The sequence below is a fragment of the Pristis pectinata genome, chromosome 4 (assembly GCF_009764475.1).
Source record: "Pristis pectinata isolate sPriPec2 chromosome 4, sPriPec2.1.pri, whole genome shotgun sequence".
Lineage (NCBI taxonomy): Eukaryota > Metazoa > Chordata > Chondrichthyes > Rhinopristiformes > Pristidae > Pristis > Pristis pectinata.
In genome coordinates, this window is record NC_067408.1 from 115,942,063 (window position 1) to 115,967,684 (window position 25,622).

Consider the following 25,622-nt stretch of genomic DNA (forward strand, 5'->3'; position numbering starts at 1 on the left):
CAAAATGGCCACAGGCGGATGAGAGGGAATGGGACTCTCTCTCGATGTCTGATGTCTGCTTTGTGGGGACAGAAATGCAGAGACGAACCGTTACTTTGCACCCCTCTGCCACTGATTTCCAGAAACAGCAAAAGATTCTCGCCTTCAATAAAAGCAGATTCTTGTCATCTGGACCACTCTACAGCAACTTAGCAATTGGGAATGTTCACTTCCAAATCTGGGCACAGCGACACGGACAATCTAGCGTGGCTCTCTTACATCCAGCCTGATGATCTTTGATAAAAGTTGATGTCCATGAGAATATTACACAGATCTCCTGTTTTACTAAGAAATTGTCGCATCATATTATGAGGTCGGTGGTTATGAGGACATTAACACACACTGTGCACAATAACTCAGCAGAGAATGTAGCAAAGTTCTCGGTGAATCTCATCCGATGAGCTCACAGTGAGGACTGCCCCCTTCAACAGATTCCAGGCACACCCCTAGAAGCAGAGGGAAGAGAAATGGAGATACTTGCAGATCACCTGAAGTAAACATGGACGCAATGAAGCAAGCAAAGGAATAGAGAGAGCCCAACACCTAGAGCCAGAAGACAATGAATACTCCAAGCACAGAGCAAGGCAAGAAGGATACTTTATCTCCAAAGAAATTCCTAGGTAGGAGATCAAAGCAACTGAGGGAGATCAGTTATGCCAGTCACTGGAACTCCAGCGGCGTCAGTTAGCTGGCCTTCAATTCCAATTCCATTCTGCCTACTGATTCCAGTTGGAAGGCTTGGAATGACGGATTTGTCAATCGATCCACTGGGACTGACTCTTCAGATAATCAACTTTCCCTACATGTGCTGCGCTTGTTTCTGATGTTTCTCGTTCTCCCTGTCATAGGTCTGATTCAGTAACCGCTGTATTCCTGTGCTCCAAGTGGGTTGGAGCTCCAAGTTTGCATTACACCCAGCATGGGGACAAGCGGCACAAGAGGCCCTGCTCCTGATTCATGATCCATGTTGGGAGGGTTGCAACACAGAATCACACAGAATGTACAACACAGAAACAGGCCATTCGGCCCAGCTGCTCCATGATGGTGTTTCTTCTCAACGTGAGCTTCTTCCCATCCCTCTTCATCCCATCTCAACACCCCACCCTTCAATTCCTCTCCCCTCACACGTTTATCCAGCTACCCCGTAAACCCATCTCTGCTCTTTTCCTCAATCAATCCTGTGGGAGCAAATCCCTTTCCCCAGAGATAGACATTTCTCCTGGATTTCTGCCTGGATTATAAGGTGACTATTCCAGAGCACATGGCACCTTTTTTTCTACAACGTGGAAAAATCTTCTCCACATCTAATCTATCAAATCCTTTGAAAGGCCTTGTCTCCTGTCCAGCGAGGGACGGTGAAGCCAGTTACCGTTTGCTCCACAATCCGCAGGCGTTTGTTCTCCTTCGGCTCCGGCCTCTCAACCATCCCTGATTTTAATTGCGCCATCAATAATGGTGGTAACTTCACTGGCCTGAGCCTCGAGCTTTGGAATTTCCTTCCCGAACCTCTCCTCCTCTCCACTTCTCTCTCTTCCTTTAAAAAACTTCTTTGACCATGTTTTGACTAAGCTTTTGTTCCCTTGTCCTATGATCTGTCTTCGTACGAGGAACAGTATCGTAGCTTTGACGGCACTCCTGTGAAGCACTTCAGCTTTCAGTGTCCAAGGTTTTTTCCGTGTATTTTACGGCTGTGTGTGTGCGTGTGTGTGTGTGTGTGTGTGCGTGTGTGTGTGTGCGTATGTGTGTGTGCGTGTGTGTGTGTATATAAAGAGTCAATTAATGAGAATATAGAGGGAGCCACCTTTCTTTGCAACAAAAAGACATGGAAACCAACCCTTTCTGAGTGAGTGGTATCTGAGGTAGGCTTTCATGACCTTTTTCAGCTTACTACACAGACATCCAGGGATGGACGAAGAAGGGAAGGAGGTGTAAAAGAGGCAAGAGGAGGAAGACTTGGAAGGAGGTGACAGTCGTTGGGATTCCTGCTCTGGCGAGGGTGAGCTATCCAATGGTCACTGTTGGATGGCACAGAGTAGACAAATGGTGCTGCTCCCCTTGGTCAAACATCCGAGTTGGTCATGTGCATGGTCTGGTAGCACATCAAGTTCCAACACCCACCCCAACAGAGAAGGCTAGAAAGAACATCAACAATGCACCAAAGGTGATAGGGAACATGACACATCATGAGTGCAACAGTGGACGGCAAAGGATCATGCAGATATTCCTTGAAAAACCAGCAGAGCATGAGATGAAGTAAAGATAATCAAAGCCCACAGCAAAGCCATGCAGGTGGAACCCTAGAGAGGGCAGAACCTTGAACACATCCCAGGATCATCTCTGATATGAGAGAGGTGGAGCAAAGGAGAGAGAAGGAGAGGGAGGTCAGAGCGAAGACTCGGTGAAGCATCCCAAGGCTTCTCTTGGACATGAGGCAGCGTTGAGTACAAACCTGTCTTCATGAGGCTGGTGCCTTCCATCTTGTAGCCAGCTCTGTCTGCCGCAGTGGCCAGTGCCTGGGTAAAATCGCCATCGGTAAAGATGGAGTCGGAAGAGGAGCTAACCGCGCTAGATCGGCGGCTAGACATATTACGCTCCTCCTCTGAGGCAGAGCCCCATCCATTAACCATTGAACCTGGAAGGAAAGGTAGGGCAGGTTGATCAGAGAAGTCAGAGCAACACCTCCCACTTAAATACAAAGGCAAATGGGACCCTTGGCTTTGGAAACAAACTTACATTAAATCCTTAGAAATCAACAGTCAGTCCCCAAAGGGAGGACAGTGTCCAGTACTGGGCACCACATTTTAGGAAGAAGGGCTTTGGAGAGGGTGCACTGGTGAAGGAAAGCTTCTATCCAGCTGTTATAAGACTCTTGAACGGATCTCTTATACGATAAAGATGAACTCATGATCTCCCAATCTACCTCATCATGGTCCTTGCATCCTATTTACCTACCTGCACTGCACGTTCTCTGTAACTGTATCTCTATATTCTGCATTCTGTTTTTGCTTTTCCTTTTTACATGCCACATGTACCAAGATACAGTGAAAAGCTTTTGTCTGCGTGCCATCCAGACAGATCATTCCATACAAAAGTACATCGAGGTAGTAAAAATGAAAACAGAATGCAGAATATAGTGTTACAGTTACAGAGAAAGTGCAGTACAGACAGACAAATAAAGTGCAAGCCTCATGATGATGTAAATTGGGAGATCAAGAGTTAATCTTTTAGCGTATGAGAGGTTTAGTTCAAGATACAAAAGCTTGAAAACTCATACCACCAGGCTCAAGGATAGCTTCTATCCCACTTTTATAAGGATCTTTAAAGTCAAAAGTCAAAGTTAAAGTTGAGTTGATTGTCATATGCACAAGTACATGTATACAGGTGCAGTGAAACTCTTGTACAATAAAGATAAACTCTTGATCTCACAATCTACTTTATCTTGTCCCTTGTACTTTATTTGTCTGCCTGCACTGCACTTTTTCTGTAACTGCAACACTATATTTTGCATTGTTTTTTTTCCCTTTTGTACTACCTCAACGTACTTATATATGGAATGATCTGTCTGGATGGCATGCAAAACAAAAACTGTCCATGTACCTCGGTACATGAGAAAATAATAAACCAAATAAATGACCAAACTGCAGGAAATTAACTAGAATGGTCCAGCGGATGAGTGAGTGTTCTCCTTGGAGAACAGCATAGAAAGCATCCTATCTGGATGTATCACGGCTCGGTATGGCAACTGCTCTACCCAGGACCGCAAGAAACTGCAGAGAGTTGTGGACACAGCCCAGCGTATCACAGACACCAGCCTCCCCTCCTTGGACTTTGTCTTTACCTCTCGCTGCCTTGGTGAAGCAGCCAGCATAATCAAAGACCCCACCCACCCGGGACATTCTCTCTTCTCTCTTCTTCCATTGGGTAGAAGATACAGGAGCCTGAGGGCACGTACCACCAGACTTGAGGACAGCTTCTTCCCCACTGTGATAAGACTATTGAACAGTTCCCTTATACAATGAGATGGACAATGACCTCCTGATCTACCTTGTTGTGACCTTGCACCTTATTGCACTGCATTTTATCTGTAGCTGTGACACTTTACTCTGTACTGTTATTGTTTTTACCTGAACTACCTCAATGCACTCTGTACTAACTCAATGTAACCACACTGTGTAATGAATTGACCTGTACGATCGGTGTGCAAGACAAGTTTTTCACTGTACCTCGGTACAAGTGACAATAATGAACCAATACCAATACCAAGTAAAGAGGAGATCTTGTAAGGAGTGCAAAGATGTGAGGAATTTTGACAGTGTACATGGGGTTCCTGTTGGGAGGAAGGTTGTGACCAGGGGTCACAGCCTGGAATAAGGTGTATGCCATTTATAACAGAGATGAGGAGAAATGTCTTCACCCAGAGGGTGGTGAACCACAGAATTCTCTACCAGAGAAGGCAGTGGAGGCCAAGTCATTAAATATATTCAAGAAGGAGATAGATATACTTCCTAATACCAAAAGGAACGGGGTATATGGGGGAAAAGGGAACAGTGTAGCGAAGTGGATGAAGCAAACCCAAAGATTTGAATGTCCTACAGCTGCTCCTCATCTCTGGAGGTATCAAGCAGTCAGATAAAGCAGCATGAGGAGAAATTTGGAGCAACAATGATCTGGAATGGACCGACTCAACAGGTGAAGGGAGAAGATTCAGAAGAGAAGCAAAGGATGAATGTGAGAGACCAGGAAAGAGTTGGAATAATTGGATCACTCCTTCAAAGGGACAGCAGTGATTCAATGGGCCAAGTGTCTCCTTCAGTATATCATTCCACAAAAGTTACATAGCACAAATGTTACTGCAATCCATGCAGTAGCACCATCCCCTCTTGAAGGAACCAATATCTAATCAAGAGATCCATGAAAAAATCCAACAAATTCAACATCAGTGACAGGAATGAGAAATTCCTCTAGGCTGAGAAGCAGCGTTGAGTCAGAGAGGGCAGAAGATTACATTCTTAAAGTTTCTGTGAACAGCTTTTTGATAAAACTTCAATCCTTGACTGATCTTAGCAATTGAAAGATGCCAAACAGAAGTAGAGTTCTTAGGGTCCCATCCATTACATACTGCCTCAGGAGAGACTGGCTGATTAAAGATTTCTCTCAGATAAAAGAGAGCAGACAGGCAAATAGGAAAACTGAGATGTGAGCATCCATTCCATAGCTAATGAAAATTCATTGAAATCAGAATGTTTCCACATCGTGGGGAACTAAGAAAGCACAAGACCCAAAGTCTGCCTGACCAGGTTTACATCCCTCCTGGTATGCCCAATCAGATTCCACAGACGGGAAGGGAATGGGAAAAAATGGAAGATGTATGAGGGAGGGAGGAAAAGAAAGCATAGAACTTTTAAAATGCCTTTCCCATGGCAGAATAGTTTGTAGCCAAGAAGCGTCGGCACTGTTGCAGGGTTGGAGAGGCAGCTGTCATCTATTTCAGGATCCAGGCTGGTGGGTTTCTATACTTATTCAGCTACATATCTGGGAGTTACAAGCAAGACTGGCATTTAATGTCCTTCCTTAATTTCACCTGAACTGTGCCTTGTTGGGTCATCTCAGAGGGCAATTAAGAGTCAACCACATTGGTGGATCTGGAGTCACATGTAAGCCAGACCAAGTAAGGAAGGCAGATTTAATGGAGTCATAGAGTTATCCAGCACGGCAACAGGCCCTTCAGCCCAACTCATCCATGCTGACCCAGGAGTTTTGCTGAGCTGGTCACATGTGCCTGCATTTGGTTCTATATCCCTCTAAACCTTTCCTCTCCCTGTACCTACCTAAATGGCAGGTGCGGTAGTGTAGCAGTTAGCGTAACACTATTACATATCCAGTGACCCGGGTTCAATTCCGGCCACTGTCTGTAAGGAGTTTGCAGGTTCTCCCTGTGTGTCTGCGTGGGTTTCCTCCCACGCTCCAAAGACGTACGGGTTAGGTAGTTGTGTGCATGCTACGCTGGCGCCGGAAGTGTGGCGACACTTGCGGGCTGCCCCCAGAATACTCTACGCAAAAGATGTATTTCACTGTGTGTTTCGATGTACATGTGACTAATAAAGAAATCTTATCTTAAATGTTGTAACTGTACCTGCCTCTCCCACTTGCTTTGGCAGTTCGTTCCATACACCCACCACCCTCTGCGTGAAGAAGTTGCCCCTCGGGTCCCCTTTAAATCTTTCCCCTCTCACCTTAAACCTTTGGCCTCTAGTTTTCGATTCTCCTATTCCAGGAAAAACACTGTGACCGTCCACATTATCTGTGCCCCTCATGATTTTATAAACCCCTATCAGGTTACCCCTCAGCCTCCTTCACTCCAGGGAAAACAGTCCCAGCCTGTCCAGCCTCTCCCCATAACTCCTCTTTTGAGGGGCATAGACAGGGTGAATGCTCTCAGTCTTTTTCCCAGGGCTGGAGAATCAAGAACTAGAGGGCAGAAGTTTAAGGTGAGAGGGGAGAGATTTAATCGGAAATTGGGTGGCAACTTCTTTACACAAAGGGTGGTATCTATGTGGAACGAGCTACCAGAGGAAGTGGTTGGGACAGATACAATAACAACTTTTAAAAGACAGACAGGTACATGGATTGGAAAGGTTTAGAAGGTTATGGGCCAAACGCTGGCAAATAGGACCAGCTTGGATGGAGTATCTTGGTCGGCATGGACCAGTTGGGCTGAAGGGCTTGTTTCCGTGCTGTATAGCTCTATGAAATCAACCCTCCAGTCCCAGCAACATCCTTGTGAATCTCTAGCTTAATGACATCCTTCTGATAGTGTGGCAACCGGAACTGTGTGACTCGATGACTCTATCAAGCTGCCCTCTCCTGCCCCAAAGTGTATGAACTCCAGTTGGGTAGGTTGGTGGGTGATGGAGGAGGGGGTTGAGTTGCTGGCAGGGTGCTGAGTGAACACCACTGGCGGAGGGAGAAATACTTTGTTCCTGGATGCAGAGAAAGGTACAATGTGCCCCCTTTCCCAACAGATTGTGGGGACTGGGGGAGGGACATTGACTAATGGTGGAGGAGAGGAGCAGGGGGCTGAGGCAAGAGGCTAAATCTGCTGGGGAGGTCACGAGTCAGGGGTTATAAGTCACGGGGCAAGTTTCTGAAGCAAAATGACAGAAGAAATGAGAAACAAGTTGAAGAGAAAGGGAGCCTGCCCATTTTCAGAAATCCAGCCACACTTAATTATAAATATTTTTAAGAGGGAAAAAAGTGGACAGAGAATGACTTAATACTCCAGAATGCAAGGCAGGAATAAAACTGAAACTTAAGCCCCATGAAATCATCGTTGCTTGGTACACTATGTCAAATAATGTGCAGTGGAGTGACTTTGGGGAATTTAAATTAAAAAACAACCCAATACGATATGGGTTACCCGGTTTGAAAAAATACATATCAAACTTCAAATGGATCAGGGACTGACAAACTAGGCTAGTGACTGACACAGAGGCTTGTGTGTGACTGCTCCTTTAAATTAAGTGTTCCTTTCTCAGGCAGTGTCTAGCTCTGGTTTCAAAGCTGGGTTCTAGCATTTCAATTTACACAGTTTCTTACTGGACCAGATGTCAAAAGGCAGAAAAAGAAAAATTCAAGTCCGGGGCAAGAGTAGTGGGTTAGGAATTTGCTCTTGGTCGCATGCATTAAACGCACAATGTGCTAACGTGGGCAACTTGCACTGCTCTTCCGAAATTTGGTTCTATCTAAGTTGCACTCTGATTTCTTTTGAAGTCAGCGTAACTATATTTCAGAAGCAAAGGTGGATTTGGGAGATCTGAAAGAGAAGCAGAGGGTTGCTGGAAATGCTCTACAGGTTGGGCAGTATCTGTAGAGAGAGAAACCGAGTTAACCTTTGAGGTCAATGACCTTTCATCAGGATTAGGAAAAGTTGGAGGGAAAACAGGTTCTGAGTAGCAGAGAGAGTGGGGTGGGGTGAGTGGGGGCTGGGGGTGGTAGAAGAGATTGGATCACTAACGCTGCAATGGGGTCTTTTAGATTCTCCCCCACACTCAAATCCTGTTATGGATCAAACTTTCTCACCTTCCCTGAGTAAGCACCGCCACCGTCAGCATGGACAGATAGGGCTGAAGAGCCTGCTTTTGTACTGCATAACTCTATGACCTGTATCTCTCAACTTTCCCTGTCTCTACGTCACGGACAGAGTAGAGTTTGTTCTTCCTGTCTCTCCCCACTTTACTTGCAGCTTGAAGCTTTACAGAACTGTTACCAGGACTCAAGGACCTTCCTTATAGAGAGAGGTTGGGCAGTCTAGGACTTTATTCCTTGGAGCGCAGGAGACTGGAGGGGTGACTTCATAGACATGTATAAAATCATGAGGGGCATAGATAGGGTGAATGTGCATGGTCATCTCCCCAGGGAAAGGGAACCAAAAACTAGAGGGCATGGGTTTAAGGCGAAAGGGGAAAGATTTAAAAGAGACCAGAGGGGCAACTTCTTCACACGGAGGATGGTGGGTATATGGAATGAGCTGCCTCAGTGTCGGGGACCTGGGGTGGAGGGTGCTGCACCGGGCGGTGCCGTGCAACCGTTTCCTGAGCCGGTTCACCGACACCCCGGCCGCCTGTCACTTCTGCGGCCGGGAGGAGACGGTGTACCACGTGTACGTGGAGTGCGAGAGGTTGCAGCCCCTCTTCGCCTATCTGAAGGGGCTGCTGCTCAAGCTCTGGCTGCACTTCAGCCCGACGCTGATGATCTACGGTCACCCAATGCGGTGCGGGGCGGGGCATGCGGGGGATGTCCTGGTGGGTCTTCTCCTGAGCCCAGCCAAGCTGGCCATTCATGGGTCCCGGCGGCGGGCGGCCGAGGGTTCCGGCCAGTCCACCTGCCTGCCTCTCTTCTGGGCTTATGTCCGTGCATGAGTGTCCTTGGAGAGGGAGCACACTGTATCTGCAGGCACCCTGGGTGAATTCCGTGATCAGTGGGCCCCTCAGGGGATCGCGTGTGTTGCGGACGGTGTGAACGAGATTCTCATCTGAAGTCATGCATTTTGTGGTTGTTTAGTTAGCGTTATTTGCTGTAGTTATGTAGTTAGAATTTTTCTGTGTAGTTTTTTCTTCTTTCTTGTATTAGTTGTTGTAGTTTTGACACTGGATTTCATTTTGTAGTGTTTTTAGCAAAAACTTCTGTCAAAAAAAGAGCTGTCTCAGGAAGAGGTTGAGGCAGGTACAATAATGACATTTAATGGACATTTGGATAAGTACGTGGATAGGAAAGATTTAGGGGTAAATGGGCCAAATGTGCGCAAATGAGTCCAGCTTAGCCAGGCACCTTGGTCAGCATGGATGAGTTTGGTGACGGCCCTGTTTCCGTGACGTATTACTCCATGACTCTACGACTTCACCCAGTTCTTATGAAATGTAACCCACCTTAAACACTAGCTCTGCTTGTCTGCACAGATGCTGCCTGACATGCTGAGGGTTTCCAGCACTCCCTGTTTAATTTCAGGCTTGAAAAGAACCATGTTCCAGGTACGGAGGATCAAGTTATTTGTGTGTTGGCTTCGTGACCGTGGACAAGTCTCCACACCCAGGCCTGCAGCCGAAGGTTAGGCCTATATGGGAGCTGTATTTAGCTCTCACAAGAACATAAGAAAATAGGAGCATTTGGTATGTTCATGGCTGATCTGCCTCAGACTTCAACGCCTCCTCTGTGCCAGCTCCCCGTAGCCCTCACTTCCCCTCTTGCATAGGACTGCAGTGGCTGCTGATAGCCGTGTGCCAGGAGGCTTTTCCTCACTTGGGGAGTAACTGTACGTCTGAATGAAGGGAGGGAACAGATATATCAGGGCACTGAGCAAGCAGGACAAGATACAGGGTGCCTCTTTAACTGTGCAGATTGAAAGAAACAGTGCGCGGACTCAAAGGAAGGTGTGGATGTGTGTAATATTGTGTTAGGTTCAGAAAGAACATAGAACAGTACAGCACAGTACAGGCCATTTGGCCCACAATGTTGTCCCAGCCTACATAAACACCTACTTGCTGATCAATCTAACCCTTCCCTCCTACACAGCCCGTAACCCTCCATTTTTCTTACTTCCATGTGCCTATCTAAGAGCTTTTTAAATGTCTCCATTGTATCAGCCTCTACCACCACACCCAGCAGTGCGTTCCACACACCCACCCCTCTCTGTGTAAAAAACCTTCCTCTGACATCTCCCCTGAACTTTCCTCCACTCACCTTAAACAGATGTCCTCTGGTATTGGCCATTCCTGCCCTGGGGAAATGGTGCTGGCTGTCCACTCTATCCATGCCCCTCATTAATCTTATGCACCTCCATCAAGTCACCTCTCATCCTGCCTCCTCCCAAGGAGAAAAGCCCTAGCTCGCTCAACCTTTCCTCATAAGATATGCTCTCCAATCCAGGCAGCGTCCTGGTAAATCTCCTCTGCACTCTCTCTAAAGCTTCCACATCCTTCCTACAATAAGGTGACCAGAAATGAACACAATAGTCCAAGTGTGGCCTGACCAGAGTTCTATAGAGCTGCAACAGTACTTCGCGGCTCTTGAATTCAATACCCCGACTAATGAAGGCCAACACTCCATACGCCTTCTTAACCATCCTATCAACTTGCATGGTAACTTTAAGGGATCTATGGTCTTGGACCCTCTGTTCCTCCACACTGCGAAGAATCCTGCCATTAACCTTGTATTCTGCCTTCAAGTTCATTCTTCCAAAGTGCATCACTTCACACTTTTGCAGATTGAACTCCATCTGTCATTTCTCTACCCAACTCTACATCCTGTCTATATCCTGTTGTAGTCTACAGCAAACTTCTACACTGTCCACAACACCTCCAACCTTCGTGTCATCTGCAACCATACTAACCCATCCCTCCACTTCCTCATCCAAGTCATTTATAAAAATCACAAAGAGCAGGGATCCCAGAACCTTGAACAATGCCCTACTAAAGTCCAAAGAGAAGGAATGAAACATGAGATTAAAAGAATTCAGCCAAAATCAGTGAATTAAATAAATCTAAATTGCAAAACTGGTATAATTAACAAATGATTCACTTCTCGCAGCTCCCATCGGGCAGGAGGTACAGAAGCCTGAAGTCCCACACCAGCAGTCCCTTCAACCAATAGGTTCTTGAACGAACCGGCAAGATCCTAATCACTGCAGTTTAGCAGCACTGTGACATCTTTGATCACTTTGCACTGATATGGACTTTGATTTTTTGTTCTAATTATGTTTTCCTTGTAAAAATAGCGTATAATTTATGTTTAATTTATGTTTTTCTTGTGAATGGTGCTTATCTGATGCTCTGTGCCTGTGATGCTGCTGCAAGTAAGTTTTTCATTGCACCTGTGCACACATGGACTTGTGCAGATGACAATAAACTCGACTTTGACTGCAGTTAACTGCCCTCGGAAATAGCCAGGCAAGAACTAAGTTCTAGGGCAATGAAGGATGGGCAATGTGTTGGCCTTGTCATCAACTCTTACACACCCTGACCATTGGCCCAACTTCTGTGTTTGCATTTGCCACGTTTGGACATGGACAAGACCAAAATCAGATTTTGACGTGACTCCATTGTGTAGCAAAGACACTGACGTTGGTTCTGTTCCGGCTCTCACATAGAACAGCAACTTGCATTTCTGCAGTGTCATTAGGATAGCAAACGTACCAAGGGTCCTCACCCAACAGCATCATCAATCAAGGCCCAACATTGAGAGGCACAAGGAGTGCCGAGAATCCGTGACCAAACGGATAGGTGATGAGGAGCTTTGTACAAGAGGAAGGGAAGGTATTGAGGTTAATGGAAGGAATTCCAGATCATAAGACCCGGGCGGTCACAGATGTGGCCACTGTTGGAGTGATGTGCTGGAGGGCGCAACTTTAGGTTTTGTAAACTGGGAAGAGCTTCAGAGAGTACAGAATGAAGTGAATGAGTGTAAAGCTCTCTTCATAAAACAGGCACTCCATGAAGGGCGTTAAAGAAGCAAGGAAACTGAGTCCAGGAATTATGAGTAAACTCAACTCCCTCACGCCAATCAATGCCCGACCTTCAAAGTGACCAATCAATGCAGAGCAATCAGTCAACACTCAATGTGTCCAATCAATATAGAACAATCACTCAACACTCAAAAGTGTCCAATCAGATTTCAACATTCAATCCGTCCAATCAATGCAAAACAATCACTCAACACTCAGAAGTGTCCAATCAGATTTCAACATTCAACATGTCCAATCAACTTGTCCAATCAATGTGGAGTAATCACTCAACAAAGTGTCCAATCAGACTTCAACATTCAATTAGTCCATGCAATGCAGAACAAAGCACTCGATACTTAAAGCGTCCAATCGATGTGTAGAAAGATGTCAAAATGCAAAGTGTAATATCGGTACAGTGCAACAATCAAAGTATGTTGGTTCTTACAGGCAAACACAGAAAGAGGTAACACCCAGAGGAAGTCACAGGCACACCTTCACCATACCATTCTGTCTGTTGTCTCATTTAAGAATGTGTTGCCCAAGGCTGCTCTCTATTTGCCATCCATTCTCCTTCCCTGAAGCATTGATTTTTTTTTGAGATGCAGACCTACAGGAGCCGTTAACCTTGGCCAGAACTAAACTCACAACAACTGGTGTGAGTTGAGACAGTAAACACTGAGAGGCTTTTGACTGTGAAGGAGTAGCGAGCTACCCCGAGATGGACAAGCCTCGCTGGAGGAGCAAGAAGAGAGCTGATTGCTCTCTCTCTATGACTGGGATGGCAATTTGAATGCGCAGGAATGTAAAAAGCTGCAGAGAATAGTGGACTCAACCCAGTACATCACGGGCACATCCCTCCCCACCATCGGTAGTATCTACAGGAGGTGCTGCCTCAAAAAGGCAGCATCTATCATCAAAGATCCCCACCATCCGAGCCATGCCATCTTCTCACTGCTATTGTCGGGCAGGAGGTACAGAAGCCTGAAGTCCCATGCCACCAGGTTCAAGAACAGCTACTTCCCTTCAACCATTCGGTTCTTGAAGCAACCTGTACAACCCTAATCACTACCTCAGTACAGCAACACTATGATTGCTTTGATCACTTTGCACGACAATGGACTTTGGTTTATTTTTGTTCTAATTGTGTTCTTTCTTGTCTAATGACTTGTAAAATTTCCGCTTAACATATTTTTCTTGTGGATGTTGCATCTCTAATGGTGTGTGCCTGTGATGCTGCTGCAAGTAAGTTTTTCACTGCACCTGTGCACACATGGACTTGTGCAGATGGCAATAGTCTTGACTTTGACTTTGGCTTTGAACCAAGTCCAATCTCTCACTCTTCCAGTCTCCACAGCACATCCAAGAGGAGCCAGTCATAGTCTCCAGACAACGGGTCAGATACTTAAGAATAAAATGGGGTGAAAGGTCTTCACTTAGAATGATGAATCTTTGGGTTTCTATACTCAAGCAGCCTGTTTATCTGAGTCATTGTCATACAGCACAGAAACAAGTTCACTAAGTCTGTATGAATCATTAAGCACCTACTTACACTAATCTCATTTTAGTCTCCCTGCATTCTCATCAACTCCCACAAGATTCTCCCATTTATGTACACAACAGGCAATTTAAAGTGTCAGATTAACCCACCAACAAGCACGTCTTTGGGATGTGGCAGGAAACCGGAGCACCCGGAGGAAACCCATGAGGTCACAGGGAGAGCATGCAAACTCCACGCAGACAGCACTTGCGATTGGGATTTAATCTGAGTCTCCAGAGGCCACGAGCAGCAGCACTAACTGCTGCACCACCCCCTTGGAGTGGAGTGCGGGAGTCAGATGGTGGTGAATCTTTGGAATTCTCCACAGCAGACGTTGGGAACGTTCGGCTGTCGAGTGTGCTCAAAGCCGAGATGGAGAGGTGCTTGGAAACTTTGGGTACAGAGGATATAAAGATCAGGCAAGACAGACATAGAGGCATTTGCACATTCTCTCCCTGGGTTTGCTCCCAGCTGCTCTGGTTTCAGTTGAGCTCGTTGACTGACCGCAGAAAATTGCCCATAGTGTGTGCGTGAGTGGTGGAATCTGGGGGGAGTTCATGGGAATGTGGGGAGAATAAAATGGGATTAGCACTGGATTAATGTAAATGGGTGCTTGATGGTTGGCAGAGACTTAGCAAATCCAAAGGGTCTGTTTCCATGCTGTGTGACACTATGACGATGACAAAGACCTTCAGGGCTGTGGTAGTGGGGTGGGGAGAAATGTGACCATACAACCATGGAACCATCGAAAGGCTGGCACAGACACCATGGCCAACTGGCTTCTTCAGCTGAGATAAACACAACTACAGAAGATAAAATACATGGCTTCATAATCCTGCTCAGTTATTTCAGTTCTTCAAGAGTGAGTGGTCGGAAACGCTCATTGGGTCTTTAAGCAGCTATCTCTAATCAAACCATGTGCATTATCATTGAAATTAATTCTGTTCTCAACAGGGGAATTTTAATTTGGATATTAAACATTTCCTTCAACCTGCACCTGAGCACCAAAATTCCGGGATAATATAGTGTCTCACTGAGGCTTGATTACACCTTTGATGTAAAGATTAATTTGTGATTGCTCATCAATTTTTCCACAGGCTTATTCGTGCTGGAGGACTCCTGGCCCTTGAAAGTGCACTCCCAGATCCATTAGCCAACAGGGAGTGAGCACATCAACCATTACTGCTCAGCTAATTACTGTATTAACATTTTTATGAGATAAAACAGGGTCTCTATGTCTTCCTTAACAAGCGTGTAATTCTTGTTTGAAGTCTGTAAACCTCACCACTCCAAAGGGAGAGGAATGTGTTTGGTTTGTAGGGGGAGAAATATACTGTATGACTTTGGAAGATGTTGGATGAAACTGAATGTCAATTGGATTCAGCCACCAGTAAACCTCATTCCTTAAACACATCTCAGAAAAATGGAACAAAGTTCCCACTTCATTGCCCTTTCAAACACATCTGAGGTTTGGACAGCACAGGTTAGATACAGAGTAAAGCTCCCTCCACACTGTCGCACCACACACTCCCAGGGCAGGGACAGCATGGGTTAGATACAGAGTGAAGATCCCTCTACACTGTCCCACCACACACTCCCAGGGCAGGGATGGCATGGGTGAGATACAGACTAAAGCTCCCTCTATACTAGTAACATTGTGGGCAGCTGAGATAATTTACTGATGGTGAGAATGCACAAACTCTCTCCATATCCTTCACCAATGAATAAAGAACCAATATGCATCTAACAAGATCCCACAAACCCTAATGACAAAGTTGCTAGGTTAGCTACACTATCCTAGGAGACTGCAGATAACACCCCTGCTCGTCAAAATAGTGTTAGTGAAATCTTCAACGGACAGTGCCTTGTTTGAACGTCTTATCTGCACAAGAGTGTGGCGATCGCTCAGCACCTATTGGTTCTCCAATCGCTGGTCCGAGGTTTGAGTCCACAGACGTTGGAATCACTAAACCAAGGCTGAAGTCATTGTGGTGAAATCGGTGGAATATGAGAAAGTGAAAGAGAGAGAGAGAGAGAGAGAGAGAGAGAGAGGGAGACAGAAAAAGAGAGAAAAATTGATGGATAGAAAAAGGGAGGGAAACAGGGACATAAATCGATGAGAATGATGGATAGATGGATAAAAGGGTGATAATTAGATTGTAGATCAATGAATAAAATCACAGACAGATAAGGTACAGTGATGGAAGGATGGACAATAGAGGATAGAAAAGTACACAGATATATATAGATGGATATACAGCTCATTTTGTACTGAATAAATAAGTGAGAGGCTCATAAAACCCAAAACTTATGAACATTTCAGTATCTTCTGGATGCTCCGATAATTTAGCAAAGGGCTCAACCTCCTCACCCGCACCACTCCCCAGATCCAAATGCTTGCTTACCTGTGACTGAGCTGTCTAGGTTGTCCATGCTGGATCCCGGGGTGTGACCCATTCCCCGCAGAGGTCTGGCCAACTCCAAAGCCTCCTCGTCGTCCTCGTCCTCCTCCTCCTCGGGCACATCTGTCTCTATGTCTGAAATTAATGTCCCGGAGATATAGCCCAGAGGTAGAGCAGGGGCCTGGGGAGGGAGAGAGCTGCCCTGCATCTGCCTGCATGAAGAAAACCAAGTTTTCACACTGAGCAAGGTGCCATTATTGAGAAAACAATGGAAAATAATTGACACCAAAAATCAAATAGAATCATAAAAACTTACAGCATGGACAAAGGCCATTTAACCCATCATGGACATGATGGTCAAAGCAAACTACCCAAGCTAATCCCATGCCCCAGGTCTACGTCAACAGTCTGCTACTCATGGGGCAACCATGCTGGCCATTTCTGCCTTGATCTTCCTTTGAAGTAGAAAGTTCCAAACTCCCACTGTGCTTTGGGTAAAATAATTGACCTCAACTTCCAGTTCACTCTATCTAAATCTTTTAATTTTATCAAACTCAATTAAGTCTCCCCACTGACTCTTCTATTCAAGCAACCCCAACCCAGTCTCTCCTTATAACTACAATTCTCCAACCCCAGTGCAGTATAGAACAGTACAGCACAGGAACAGGCCCTTCGGCCTATGATGTTGTACTGAACTAATTAAGCTAATGATGCCTTATTAAACTAATTCCTTCCGCCTGCACGTGGTCCATTCTCTGCACATCTACGTATGTGCCTATCTAAGAGCCTCTTAAACACCTCCATCGTATCTGCCTCCACCACCACCCCGGCAGCGCATTCCAGGCACCCACTGCTCTCTGTGTAAAAAGTTTGCCCCGCACATCTCCTTTGGACTTTCCCCCTCTCACCTCAAATGCATGCCCTCTAGTATTAGACATTTTGACCCAGGAAATAAGATACTGGCTGTCGACTCTATCTATGCCTCTCATACTTTTACAAACTTCTATCAGGTCTCCCTTCAGCCTCCGACGCTCCAGAGAAAACAATCCTAGTTTGTCCAATCTCTCCTTATAGCACATGCTCTCTAATCCAGGCAGCATCCCGATAAAGCATGTGAACTTCTTCCCACCCTCTCCAATGCTGTCACATCATTCCTGTAGAGCCATAGAGTCATACATCTCAGAAACAGGCCCTTTGGCCCAACTTGTCCATGCCGACCAAGGTGCTCACCAAAATTAGTCCCATTTGCCTGTGTTTGGCCTGTATCCCTCTGAGCCTTTCCTATCCATGTACCTGTCCAAATGTCTTGTAGTGCAGTGACCAGAACATAAGATATCTTTATTAGTCACATGTGCATCGAAACACACAGTGAAATGCATCTTTTGCGTAGAGTGTTCTGGGGGCAGCCCGCAAGTGCCGCCACGCTTCTGGCGCCAACATAGCACGCCCGCAACATCCTAACCCGTACTCTTTGGAATGTGGGAGGAAACCAGAGCACCCGGAGGAAACCCACGCAGTCACGGGGAGAATGTACAAACTCCTTACAGACAGCGGCCAGAATTGATTTCGGGTTGCTGGTTCTGTAATAGCATTACGCTCTCCGCTACACTACTTTCCACCCTTATCAGGACAATATCAGAGACAAACATAAGAGATAATGCAAAGCCATTGGTAAAGGGCATGTCAGATAGCTCTTTCCTCTTAGCAGAATACATTGTATGGGCTCTGTCTGTGCTGCACTGGGATTATGATAGCTTTTTTTTTCATTTCTTTATGAGGACACAAAGTATGTTATTAACAAAATTCATGGAATGAACAGCCTCACTTTACAGACACAGGCCACTGAATAGCAACAATACTGGTTCTAGTCCATAAGCAATAATATGGTTTTTAGCTATATGCCAGTAAAATTTAATCTGTGTGCAATGGGCAAACTAAAGGCTACAGTGCACAAAATAAACTAATCACAGGTAGTGTAATGATGGGCAATCAAAATTAATGGCCTGCTTTAGTAAATACTGAGATCTCAGGTTTAGATCAGCCGATTGTGGTCTCTGGCTGACAACTCTGAAGGCAAACTTTGAACCTCCTTCCCTCCACAGTGAAGTGGAAGCTATTTCTATACTTTGGTGTCACAGAAGACCAATGCTGGCCTGTCCTGCTGTCCTGGAGCTAACATCTCACCTTCCACCAGCAACCTCATCTCTGAGAAAGAAGGTTGCACGTTTGAGTCCTGTGACAGAGAGAGGAGAGAAGACACCCCAAATGCAGTACTGAGGGAGGACTGCACTGTTGGAGGTGCCCTTCTGCAAATCAAGTGCTAAACCTCTGTGCTCTCAGTCACTATCAACAGAGACATAGAGTTATGCAGCACAGAAACAGGCCCTTCGGCCCAACTCATCCATGCCGACCAAGGTGTCTTCCTGAACTACTTCCATATATCTGCATTTGGCCTATATCCCTCTAATCCCTTCCTATCCACGCGCCTGTCCAAATATCTTTTAAACATTGTAATTGTACCTGCCTCTACCACTTCCTCTGGCAACTCTCCAGATATTGGTGAGGAGGGGAAGGGATATCTCCACGGAATGAAAACTGATGCCTCAACCAACAATACTGAAATAACAATCTGGCCATTTTCATCTTGCTGTTGGTGAGAACTTGTTCTGTGTACATTGGTGCCCAATTTTCTTAAATTACAACAACGACAGTGCTTCATGAGAGAACATACTTGGCTGCAAAATATTTTGGGACATCTTGAGATCTGCACATCAGGTTGATCGTAGTTGGTGATGAGGTTGGAAGATGTTACTTCCTCAGGCACCTGAGCCCAGAGGATAACTCTCCAAGGGAAGGATAAGGCCAAGCCCTCTGGTGGTGTGCAGTCCTTGGATCTGGAGATTTAAACTCCGGGCCAATCCCAATGGGACATTCAGATGCACAATACATTGGATGTTACCATGCCAGTAATGCAGAGGCTGGAAGGAATGGTCTGGATTGAAGAGGACAAATGCTTTAAAAGAAACTGGGGGAGAGTTTAAAATCAGTTTATTAAATCAATTCTGGAATAGAAAGCCAACATCAGGAATGGTCACCACGTTCAGTTATAAAAGCCCAGCTGGTTCACTAATGCTCTTCTGAGACGGACCTTTCATCTATCTTCATTCCGGTCAATATGGGATTCCAAATTTGTGCCTGGAACAGGCTGCCAGGGGTGGTGGTGGAAGCAGATATTGGTATTGGTATTGGTTTATTATTGTCACTTGTACCGAGGTACAGTGAAAATCTTGACTTGCACACCGATTGTACAGGTCAATTCATTACACGGTGTACATTGAGTTAGTACAGAGTGCATTGAGGTAGTACAGGTAAAGACAATAACAGTACAGAGTAAAGTGTCACAGCTACAGAGAAAGTGCAGTGCAATAAGGTGTAGGGTCACAGCAAGGTAGATCGTGAGGTCAGAGTCCATCTCATCGTATAAGGGAACCGTTCAATAGTCTTATCACAGTGGGGTAGAAGCTGTCCTTAAGTCTGGTGGTACGTGCCCTCAGGGTCCTGTATCTTCTACCCGATGGAAGAGGATAGTGGCCTTCAAGAGTCTCTTAGACACTTGAACATACAGGGAGTGGAGGGATGTGGATCTTGTGCAGGCGGAAGAGATTTAGTTTAATTTGGCATCGTGTTCGGCACAGAGATGGTGGGCCGAAGGGCCTGTTCCTGTGCTGTACTGTTCTATGTGATCTATTGATCTGTAATGCCCAATGAAATCATCTGGCAAGATGTTAATTCAGGGGTAAGCAGGGATGGGCAATAAATGTTGGTCTTACCAGTGACGCTCAGATCTCATGAACGGATAATAAAACATCGAGGGGTTTCAAAGTCAGGGAATATAATCACTGACCATGGTCTGACAGAATGGCAGATACAGGCTTGAGTGACCTCCTCCTGTTCCTTGTTCCCCAAGAGTTTCCATGCAGATGTTGTTAAGACAAGTGGGGTTTAGACACAGGGAGCGTGTTCACAATAGCAATTCTTTAAAAAGAAAGGGAATAAATATTTGTAAAAAGATAATTTACTTTCGAATGGCATGGTTAAGGGTAGGGAATGGGATTCAGAAACATAGAAAGGGAAGGAAGAATCAGAAGATCACCCTGACTGTATTGAATGGTGAAGGAGGAACAGAGCATTCAAACCATCGAGCTTGATCGGCCATTCAATACCATCATGGCTGCTCACTTATTCTAGTAGCATTTTCATTTTTAACTCTTAGTCATAGAGTTATACAGCACGGAAACAAGCCCTTCGGCCCAACCGGTCCATGCTGACCAAGATTCCCATCCAAGCTAGTCCCCTTTGCCCATATCCCTCAAAACCTTTCCTAATCATGTACCTCTCCAAATATTTCTCCAATGTTGTTAATGTGCCTGCCTCAATAGCTTCCTCTGGCACCTTCTTCCATATACGGACCACCCTCTGGGTGAAAAAGTTGCCCCTCAGGTTCTGAACAAATCTTTCCCCTCTCACCTTAAACCTTGATTTCCCAGCCCTTGGAAAAAGACTGTGCACATTCACCTCATCTATGCCCCTCATGATTTTATACACCTCTGTAAGGTCCCCAACAACTTGTACAGCTGCAACGTAACATCCCAACTTCAATACTCAAATAAAATATTGGTTCCAGGAAATGCAACTGAATTTGTCAGATTGTTATAAACAAAAACAACTGCTCCATTAATGTTGCTTTAAGAAAAGGAGTTTGGAATATTTTCTATTCTAAACTAACTCTTGATTCTTCACAATTCTCCACTTGGCCACTTAGCTATAACAATTCATGGGGTGAGAATGGAGGGACCTTGTCTGCAAAGCCCAAAGCGAAATGTATATTTCCTAGCACTTTACCCTTGTCAAGGCTAGGTGTTAACCACACAGTGATGTCAAAATGCCACAGCAATGTGGGGTGCGATTTGAAACTTAACCAAACGCAGCTAGGAGTTCCAGCCACAAATTTTTTTGTCGGAAACTCAGTTAAGTCAAACTTCACCTTCCCAAGGGGCAAATAGAGACAATATTGCCCTTACCATTAATGCCCAGTCAATGAAGGGTCTCTCTAGAGAAAGTACAAAAACAGGAAGTCACATGCGTGCAAGTCACTTTCTCTGTAGCTGTGACACTTTGTACTGTTGTTTTTTACCTGTACTACATCAATGCACTCTGTACTAACTCAATGTAACTGCACTGTGTAATGAATTGACCTGTACAATCGGTATGCAAGACAAGTTTTTCACTGTACCTCGGTACAAGTGACAATAATAAACCAATACCAATACCAATACCCTTGAGCCTGCTTCACTGTGCAATTGTGGACATCGTTGCAAGCTTCACAAGTTCCCGGGAGTAAACATCACCAATAGCCTGTCCTGGTCTAACCACGTCAGCACCATGGTCAACAGAGTGCACCAGCATCCGTACTTCCTCAGGAGCTAAAGAAATTTGGTATGTCCCTGCTGACTCTCACCAATTTTTATAGATGCACATAGAAAGCATCCTATCCAGATACCTCACGGCTTGGTGTGGCAACTGCTCTGCCTGGGACCGCAAGAAACTGGAGAGAGTTGTGGACACAGCTCAGCACATCACGGAAACCAGCCTCCCCTCCATGGACTCTGTCTACACTTCTCACTGCCTCAGTAAAGCAGCCAGCAGAATCAAAGACCCCTCCCACCCGGGACATTCTCTCTTCTCTCCCCTCCCATCAGGCAGAAGATACAAATGCCTGAAAGCACGTACAACCAGGCTCAGGGATAGCTTCTATCCCACTGTTATAAGACTTTTGAATGGACCTCTTGTATAATAAGATGGACTCTTGACCTCACAAGCTACCTTGTCTTGCACCTTATTGTCTGCCTGCACTGCACTTTCTCTGTAGCTGTGACACTTTATTCTGCATTCTGTTATTGTTTTCCCTTGTACTACCTCAATGCATTGATGTGAGCAAAAGGTCTGTATGGACGACATGCAAAACAAAGTTTTTCACTGTACCTCGGTACACGTGACAATAATAAACCAATTACCAATTTAATGAGATCATGGCTGATTCTGCAGCTTGTCTACTATCCTGGCCACCCCCCTTACAATCTCAGTAAGCAGCTCTTGATCTTAAACAAATTCAGTGAGGAAACGGTCAATCTTTTATCATGAGAGTTTAGCCCCTAGTTGGGTGTTTCAGTGGCACAGCAAGAAGATCTGCTGCCTCACAGCTCCAGTGACCAAGGTTGGATCCAGAACTAAGACGCTGTCTGTGCAGAGTTTGCATGTTCTCCCTGAGACTGCCCTGAGCTTTCTCGAGGTGCTCCAGTTTCCTCCCACATCCCAAAGACATGTGGGTTGGTAGGTTAATTGTCCCTTGTAAATTGTCCCCAGTGTGCGGGGGGGGGGGGGGAGGAGGGGGGGTTGGGAGAATCAGAGTGGAGTTGGTGGGCATGTGAGAGAGAATAGGTTACAGGGAAATAAGTGGGGGAATGGGACTGACGGGATTGCTATCAGAGTTAGCATAGACACGATGGGGCGAATGGCCTCTTCTCTGATGTAATAAAACATGAGAAAATGAATTCTGGATTCTTCTCCAGAGGAAAATAGCCTCTCACTACCCAGCCGCTAAATCCCACTCAGAATTCTACATGTTTCAACAAACTCACTTCAATCTTTCGACATTGAGATAATATTGACCCACTCTGATCAGGATTAAGAATGACAGGCTGGAAGGAAGTAGAACATAGAACAGTACGGCACAGGAACAGGCCCTTTGGCCCACAATGTTGTTCCGAATTAATTAAACTAATGATGCTTAATTACACTAATTCTGCCTGCAGGTAATCTGTATCTCTCCATTCCCTGCATACTCAAATGCCTATCTAAGAGCCTCTTAAACGCCTCTATTGTATCTGCCTCCACTCTCAGCCCTGGCAGCACATTCCAGGCACCCACCGCTCTCTGTGTAAAAAAAACTTGCCCTGCACACTTCTTTTAGACTTTCCCCCTCTCACTTTAAATGCACGCACTCTCGTATTAGACATTTCGACCCTGGGAGAAAGATACCGGCTGTCTACCCTATCAACGCCTCTCATAATTTTATAAGCTTCTATCAGGTCTCCCCTCAGCCTCCATAGCTCCAGAGAAAACAACCCAAGTTTGTCCAACCTCTCCTTATAGCACATGCCCTCTAATCCAGGCAGCATCCTGGCAAACCGCCTTTCCAAAGCCTCCACTTCCTTCCTATAATGGGGTGACCAGAACTGAATGCAGTGCTCCAGATGCAGCCTAATCAGTGAGGATAGGCAGCAACACCGCCAGCACAATTATTCTCAACACTGGTGCCCCACAAGGCTGCGCCCTCAGCCCCCAATTCTACTCCCTATACACACATGACTGCGTGGCCAGATTCTGCTCTACCTCCATCTAAAAGTTTGCAGATGATACCACCATCGTGGGCCGTACCTCAAATAATGATGAGTTGGAGTAAAGGAGATAGATAGCGAGCTTAGTGACATGGTGTCATGACAACAACCATTCCCTCAATGTCAGCAAAACAAAAGAGCTGGTCATTGACTTCAGGAAGGGGAGTGGTGTACATGCACCTGTCTACATCAATGGTTCTGAAGTCAAGAGGGTTGAGAGCTTCAAGTTCCCAGGAGTGACATCACCAATAGCCTGTCCTGGTCCAACCACGTAGACGCCATGGCCAAGAAAGCTCACCAGTGTCTCTACTTCCTCAGGAGTCTAAAGAAATTTGGCATGTCCCCTTTGACACTCAACAACTTTTATCGATGCACCATAGAAAGCATCCTATCTGGATGCATCACGGCTTGGTACGGCAACTGCTCTGCCCAGGACTGCAAGAAACTGCAGGGAGTTGTGGACACAGCTCAGCACATCACGGAAACCAGCCTCCCCTCCATGGACTCTGTCTATACGTCTCGCTGCCTTGGTGAAGCAGCCAGCATAATCAAAGACCCCACCCACCCGGGTCATTCTCTCTTCTCTCCTCTCCCATCAAGCAGAAGATACAGGAGCCTGAGGGCACATACCACCAGGCTCAAGGACAGCTTCTATCCCATGGTGATAAGACTACTGAATGATTCCCTTATACTATGAGATGGACTCTTGACCTCAAAATCTACCTTGTTATGACCTTGCACCTTATTGTCTACCTGCAATGCACTTCCCTGTAGCTGTGACACTTTACTCTGTATTCTGTTATTGTTTTCACCCTGTACTACCTCAATGCACTGTGTAATGAATTGATCTGTACGATCCATATGCAAGACAAGTTTTTCACTGTACCTTGGTACAAGTGACAACAATAAACCAATACCAATACCAATACCCAAAGTTTTATAAAGCTGCAACATAACTTCCTGACAGTTGAACTCAATGCCTTGATTAATAAAGGCAAAGCATACCATGCACCTTCTTTACCACCCTATCAAATACAGGGGCTGGGTGGGAATGTGCAGTTGGTTCCAAGGATTGGCTACTATAAGGCCATAAGACATAGGAGCAGAATTAGGCCATTTGGCCCATCAAGTCTGCTCTGCCATTCGATTATGGCTGATTGATTTTTCCCTCTCAAACCCATTCTCCTGATTTCTCCCTGTAACCTTTGACACCCTTGCTAATCAAGAACCTATCAACATCTGCTTTAAATATACCCAATGACTTGGCCTCCACAGCCGTCTGTGGCAATGAATTCCACAGATTCACCACCCTCTGGCTAAAGAAATTTTCCTCATCTCTGTTCTAAAGGGATGTCCTTTTAATCTGAGGCTGTGCCCTCTGGTCCTAGACTCTCCCACTACTGGAAACATCCTCTCCACGATGTTCAATGGCAGAGCAGCTTCAAGTAACCCTACAGCCTAATATTGGTTAAGGTTTGTCTTAGTTTTCCCCAGCCTCTCATTGTTAGACAGTCTCCTGGTCCCATGAATCAGAGAACTGTTGGTGAACCCCTTGCACTACCATGGACTTGTCTTTACTATGTAACTGCTCACGATCGTCCATTGCTCATCCCAGCAAGGCCCCGAACTCCGTAGAGTTTCCCAAGCTTACCACGCTTGTCTTGAGATGTCAAAGTGATAAGCCCGGCTAATCTCGTCCAAGTGAGCCTGGAGCATGGGCTGCAGCTCTTCCCGAGGCGAAGGCGTGAGGGTGGCAGTGGACTGCTGCCCAAAGGATATGGCAGGCGAGGAAGCCACGCCGCGGACTGGGGGTGTGGGAACCCGGTCGTCTTCTTCCTCCAGCTCATCTTCCATGCCCTGGTGCAGGTAGGACTTCACGGGTGGAGCTGGGCACCAGCCATCACTGTCGTAGCTGCGATCCATGGGAGGCAGGAGGGGAAAGAGAAAGGAAAACCAGTTACTGTCAAAGACAACTGACCGTAATACTTGGAGACACAAGAGATACTGGAATCTTACAACCAACCAGCTACTTTCCAACAACCCTCAGGTTCTTGAACCGACTTGCACGACCCTAACCTTACCTCAGCAACGGCACAGTACAGACCACCTTTCGCACGACTTGTCACTGATTTATCAGTTTTTTTTGCACTAATGTCATTTCTTCTCTTCACTGTCTCGTATAATTTATGTAT

The 25,622-nt window shown here is 45.8% G+C and overlaps 1 protein-coding gene across 1 annotated transcript in view; it reads right to left on the minus strand.

The window, feature by feature from the left end:
- The window catches only part of robo2 (roundabout, axon guidance receptor, homolog 2 (Drosophila)), a 1,057,792-nt gene that overhangs the window by 20,454 nt on the left and 1,011,716 nt on the right, over positions 1-25,622 (minus strand). Inside the window, exons 23-25 of the mRNA XM_052015293.1 lie at positions 25,082-25,342; positions 15,977-16,185; positions 2,489-2,671 (exon numbers count right to left, since the gene is read on the minus strand). Coding sequence (XP_051871253.1) covers positions 2,489-2,671; positions 15,977-16,185; positions 25,082-25,342 — 653 coding nt within the window. The remainder of the gene's footprint in view (positions 1-2,488; positions 2,672-15,976; positions 16,186-25,081; positions 25,343-25,622) is intronic.